At 43.7% G+C, this 6,052-nt stretch overlaps 1 protein-coding gene across 2 annotated transcripts in view; it reads right to left on the bottom strand.

Annotated features, from left to right (window-relative positions):
* adamts17 (ADAM metallopeptidase with thrombospondin type 1 motif, 17) overlaps positions 1-6,052 on the bottom strand; it is a 92,472-nt gene that overhangs the window by 12,608 nt on the left and 73,812 nt on the right. For both annotated transcript variants that reach the window (XM_034873750.1, XM_034873835.1), the window contains one exon: positions 3,813-3,972. In XM_034873750.1, the coding sequence (XP_034729641.1) occupies positions 3,813-3,972 (160 nt within the window). The remainder of the gene's footprint in view (positions 1-3,812; positions 3,973-6,052) is intronic.

Here is a 6,052-nt window from a genome sequence, read left to right as displayed (position 1 = left end):
CCACTCATCTTTGCAGAATTGTCCTAATTCAGTTACATTAGAGGGTTTTCGAGCATGAACGGCCTTTTTAAGGTCATAGCACAACATCTCAACAGGATTCAGGTCAGGACTTTGGCTAGGCCACTCCAAAGACTTCATTTTGTTTTTCTCGAGCCATTCGGTGGTGGACTTGCTGGTGTGTTTAGGATCATTGTCCTGCTGCAGAACCCACGTTTGTTTCAGCTTGAGTACACGAACAGATGGTTGGACATTCTCCCTCAGGATCTCTTGGTAGACAGCAGAATTCATAGTTCCTTTTATCACGGCAAGTCTTCCAGGTCCTGAAGCAGCAAAACAGCCCCAGACCATCACACTACCACCACCATATTTTACTGTTGGTATAATGTTCTTTTTATGAAATGCAGTGTTCCTTCTATGCCAGATATACTTGGACACACACCTTCCAAAGAGTTCCACTTTTGTCTAATCGGTCCACAGAATGTTGTCCCAAACGTCTTGGGAATCATCAAGATGTGTTGTGGAGAAACTGAGACGAGCTTTGATGTTCTTTTTGCTCAGCAGTGGTTTTCTCCTTGGAACTCTGCCATGCAGGCCATTTTTGCCCAGTCTTTTCCTGATGGTGGAGGCATGAACGCTGACCTTAACTGATGCAAGTGAGGCCTGCAGTTCTTTGGACGTTGTTGTGGGGTCTTTTGTGACCTCTTGGATGAGTCGTTGCTGCTCTCTTCGGGTAATTTTGGGCGGCCGGCCACTCCTGGGAAGGTTCACCACTGTTCCATGTCTTCGCCATTTGTGGATAATGGTTCTCACTGTGGTTCGCTGGATTCCCAAAGCTTTGGAAATGGCTTTATAACCCTTTCCAGACTGATAGATCTCAGTTACTTTCTTTCTCAATTGTTCCTGAATTTCTTTGGGTCTCGGCATGATGTGTAGCTTTTAAGGATCTTTTGGTGGACCTTACCGTGTCAAGCAGCTCCTATTTAAGTGATGCCTTGATTGTGAACAGGTGTGGCAATAATCAGGCCTGGGTGTGGCTAGAGAAATTGAACTCAGGTGTGGACAACCACAGTTATACTATGTTTTAACAAGGGGGCAATCACTTTTTCACACATTGCCACGATGGTTAGGATTTTTTTTCACCTTTAATAATAAACACCTTCATTTACAAATTGCATTTTGTGTTTACTTGTGTTGTCCTTGACTATTGTTTAAATTGGTTTGATGTTCCGAAACACTTAAGTGTGACAAACATGCAAAGGAACAGGAAATGAGGAAGGGGGCAAACACTTTTCACACAACTGTAAGTGACCGCACCAAAATAAAAAGATTAAATGTAAATGTGCTGTATTTATATAGCGCTTTTCCAGTCTTAACAACTGCTCAAAGCGCTTTTACATCTACAGGAAACATTCACCATTCACACACATTCATACACTATGGCCGGGGCTGCCGTACAAGGTGCCACCTGCTCATCAGATAAACATTCACACACATTCACACTCCGATGAGCAGCACCGGGGGCAACTCGGGGTTCAGTGTCTTGCCCAAGGACACTTCGACAATGACTGCAGGGGCGGGGATCGAACCACCAACCTTCCAATTGGCAGGCAACCGCTCTACCACTGAGCCACAGCCACCCCAATGATTAAGAACCATTGATGTGTTCCCGGTTTGATGAATGTAAACCAGACTACATACGTACTGTATAAAGGCCACGTTATTAGTCCATGGATGTGAGACTTATTGAGAAGGTAATGAAACCAATGTAAGCTATTATAAAAAAAACATTAGGCCCACTTATTAAGGAGTAACACAAACTACCCTTTATTAGAAAAGGACAAGCAACAAGAAAATGAAATCATGAACGTATTGGTCTCTCACCAGTCTGCCATTAATATCATCTGGGAACATCGCTACATTAATATCGTCACACTTGATCTTGGGAGCGTGTCCTATATAAACCTGAAGCTGAGACCACAGACACTGCGCTGCTTATCTCTACTTTTACAGAGAGAGTGGACACTGACGCAATGCACAGGTCTGCCGGCAGGCACCGGCCACCGGGCAGCAGCCGCACGCCAGGCAGCCTTGACACACTACCTACCCACTGGGAAAAGTCCCACTCCGCATCTGGGTGCCAGTGCAACCATTTCTAACCATCTAAACAACTGTAGTAGGGTTTAAATCCAACTCGCGACAACAATAGTGACAAGTAGGCTAATGCATGTTAATAAAAATAAAGCAGAACACATTCAGAAGACAACGGAATAACTGTTAAACATGTTTGTTTTTGATCAGAGCCGCAGCTGATTTGACACATGAGACTCCAGGATTAATTTTAGCCTGGCTATTAGCCTGCTATGGACCAGGCTAGCCGCAAAGAATAAATCTCCATGGTTACTTGGCTGGGTTTCAATCTTCAATCTGGTTTCGTGCAACTGAGTTGAAGCTAAATTCATCCAGGATAACTTGAATATCCCGGCTTAATCCCTTATCCTGGTTTCGTGCAACAGGCCCCTGGTAATCATGAGGCCCACATCTAATGAGATCACAAACTTCATCTCTTTGTCGTCAGATGAGGTAAACACGGTTAGAGAAGAATTATAAATTGCTGTTGAAATGGTTGCTGTCCACAGCAGGAAAGCATGCAGACTGCACTGCTTCTGTGAAGATTTCCAGAAGATAACAAAGATTAGGAGTACTGCTACCTACTGTGCTGTGCAGAGCGTTTGAAAAGAAGACGCAACACAACAGGCAACCACCAAATGCACAAGTGTTCACTAAGTTAGAACTGATTTACTTTTTTAGGAACAAGGCAGCAGTGACTAGACTCAGCCTTTACAAAAACATTTTTAGTGTTGTAACTTACAGACAGTTTTACTGTTCAGGCTGTTCTCACCAACCCTTCATACTATAAGCTACGGAAAATAATGCACTGTATTATGCATGTATTTCATGTATTTATTGCTGGATGTATCAAAGTAACCGCAGCTGTTTAAGACTGCTCTTGTCCACTTAGGGAGGACGTCGGGCTAGATGGGTTTTCAAGCAGGAGAGTGGACTTAATAAAAAGGGACAAAACTCAATACTTTCCCCCAAGAAATGGGTGCTCATGTTCCGGTAGTACTACTTAAGGGGATCAGTGTTTTAACCCAAACCACACTCTTTCTTTTAATCTTAGTTTTGGTGCTTTGTTGATTAAACTCAACTGCAATGATCCCCAACCACTATTTTCAACTGGGCACGTTTCTGCTGTGTTCCGGGTGTGCCACGACCCCCACTAGCCATTCAAGTCAATGCTTGATATTTCACCAGCCTTGCCACGGCATGTCCTAGAAGTATGTGCTGAGTGATCAGACAGCCAAAACACCCCCGTACTCCCCAGAATATCATATACGTCATATCCGAAACACCACAAATAAAAATGGATTCATTTTGAAGGTGGAAAAACAGTATAGACATCACAGATCTTTTTTATCAGGACAATGCCAGAAAAGAGAAGGCATGGAGTTTAGTTACAGTGGAAGGTAGATACTAGCTCTATAACACGATTGTTCTGTAAAGTACTTGTAGACAACAAAATCTGCAAGTCGGGCAGCAGGACGCTACGCTTCTGAGACGCTCCCGGTGTGGTATACCGCCTTTATTGATAATGTTGTCTATTGGTGAAGCATTGATGACTGGGGGGGGGATACATTTTTTCAAAATAGTTTAGCAGAGGTAGGGATTTATAGACCAGAAAGGGGGAAATCCCATGCAAGCCCCCCCCCCCCCCCCCCCCCGCAGATAATTGCACCCTGTGTTTGTGTTACCTCCTCCACATTGGACAGTACAGTCCTGCCAGCTGCTGTGCGTCCAGATGTAGAGATACTCTGGCTCCCTTGGCTCCTCACTGCTCTTGCCCTGAGTGGTGTTCAGGGACATTGTGTACTCATAGTGAATACCGTAGCTCTGGTCATGAAAGAGCAGCACCTGGGAACATGACAGAGAGGGGTTTAAAGAAAAGTGAAGCTGTACATAAAGCTTACCAACCTTTACTAAGTTGATCTTTATTTGCAAAACTCATTTTTAAAGGGTAGCAGTAAGCAAACTTAGCTAAGTTTACAGTTGTGGCTTCTAATTAAACAGTTAATCAGCATGACCAAAAATGTTCAATGGGACTGGGTTGGCCTGCGCCAAGCCAAGCTGCGAAAGCATGCTTTCCACTACCGCCTCACAGCAGGGGATGACTGCACTGCTTTGGTCCTGTTTTGCAGCTTTGGTATACAGTATAAAATAGACTAAAATGTTTAAAAAAACAAAACATTTCTTCAGTGCATTTAACTGTCCTTTTTGCACGGGAGTAAGAAAAGCAAAATGGACAACTTCACTTGGACCTTCATGGTTGAATACACTTATTGGAAGTGGCTTTGAATAAAAGTGTCAGCTAAATAAAAACTGTAATGCAGGGGTCATCAACTATATTTGTCAGAGGGCCAGACTTTTACCAGACAGTCTCCTTGGGGGCCGGACCCTTAAATAAAAATTAAATAAAAAAATCTAATTTTGGTATAACATTATGATTGATGTTTATTGTTAATACTTTTTCCATTTCATTACAAAACTGAAGGCCTTTACGAGTCAGGTTCCTATCACCTATACCACAGACAACCACCAGGGGGACAGAAATTTTGCCTCAACTCAATTAAGTCAATTTTACTTATAGAGCACTTGAAAAACAAACACCGAGGAAGTGACAGGAAAGGGTCTCTTAACAGAGGTAAAATGGCACTCTCAAAGGCTATGAAACGCAAAGTTGATATTGAAAACAGGTCCTTCAATGATGACTGGAATGAAAAGTAGGCATTTATCACGCCAACCTTCCGGAATGCCTCACCAGAGTGCCTAATTTGCAACGAAACTGTTGCTGTTGCAAAAGAATACAATCTGCGCCGTCACCACCACACTAAACATTAAAAATTTGATGATTACAGGACTAGAGCATGGATACCACCATCCAAACACCTGACTGGGTAGTTACGCGCCGTGCAGTGAAGCAGGTTGGATCAATCGAGGTGTCTTGGTTTCGCCAGCATGTGCAGTGTAAGTCATGGTAAATGTCACCCCACCCTTTTTATGTTTTCTCAAAAAAGCGTGACTTCTCCATAGACCTTGGACCTCCTGTCTAATAGTGGCTTAGTGGTAGAGCGGTTGCCTGCCAATTGGAAGGTTGGTGGTTCAATCTCTGGCCCTGCAGTCCCATGTCGAAGTGTCCTTGGGCAAGACACTGAACCTTGAGTTGCCCCCAATGCAGCGTCATCGGAGTGTGAATGTGTGTGAGTGTGTATCTGATGAGCAGGTGGCACCTTGTACGGCAGCCTCTGCCACAGTGGGTGAATGGTGAATGGTTCCTGTACTATGTAACAGCGCTTTGAGTAGTCGTTAAGACTAGAAAAGCGCTATATAAAATACAGCACATTTACATTTAAACACACCAGGCACACTGGCTTCCCGTGTGGGCCATTTTGGGAAACCCGACACCGTGTCCACTTTTCAACTTTTTGACAAAGACATTTTCTAGCGGCTCCAGCATTAACAGTAGCTTAATCTTGACAGTGTGTAGCTTGTATGAAAGCACATGGGATCCAAATGAGCGTAGTCTTGCTTTTCCACACCTTCCTCAACAGCACTGCAATGGAGGGTCTGCTAGTCCACATAGCATTCCCGGGATGGGAGAAAAACATGCTCTGGTTTATTGGCATTTCACTAAAAAAATCACAAATTCTCACGGGCAGTGCTAAGGCCTAGACCAGTAATCATCAACTGGCGGCCCGCGGGCCGAATGCGGCCCGCCAAGCCGTTCAATCCGGCCCGCGACTGGATTCCAAAATTGTGAGGATCAAAGAGAAAATATGTAGGCCTATCCTACACTATTAAAGCAACTAAAATCAGTAACAACTGAGTCTCTTCTCAGTAATCACCACCATTTATGACTCTATTTAGGCTACACCCCAAAATGAGTTTTTTTCTAAAACATAACTTTTCCTCATGCCCTTACTTAACATTTGTTTTT

Source organism: Etheostoma cragini, chromosome 1 (genome assembly GCF_013103735.1).
Source record: "Etheostoma cragini isolate CJK2018 chromosome 1, CSU_Ecrag_1.0, whole genome shotgun sequence".
Lineage (NCBI taxonomy): Eukaryota > Metazoa > Chordata > Actinopteri > Perciformes > Percidae > Etheostoma > Etheostoma cragini.
Note: the sequence above shows the minus strand (reverse complement) of the source record. Positions and strands in the feature narration are given on the sequence as shown.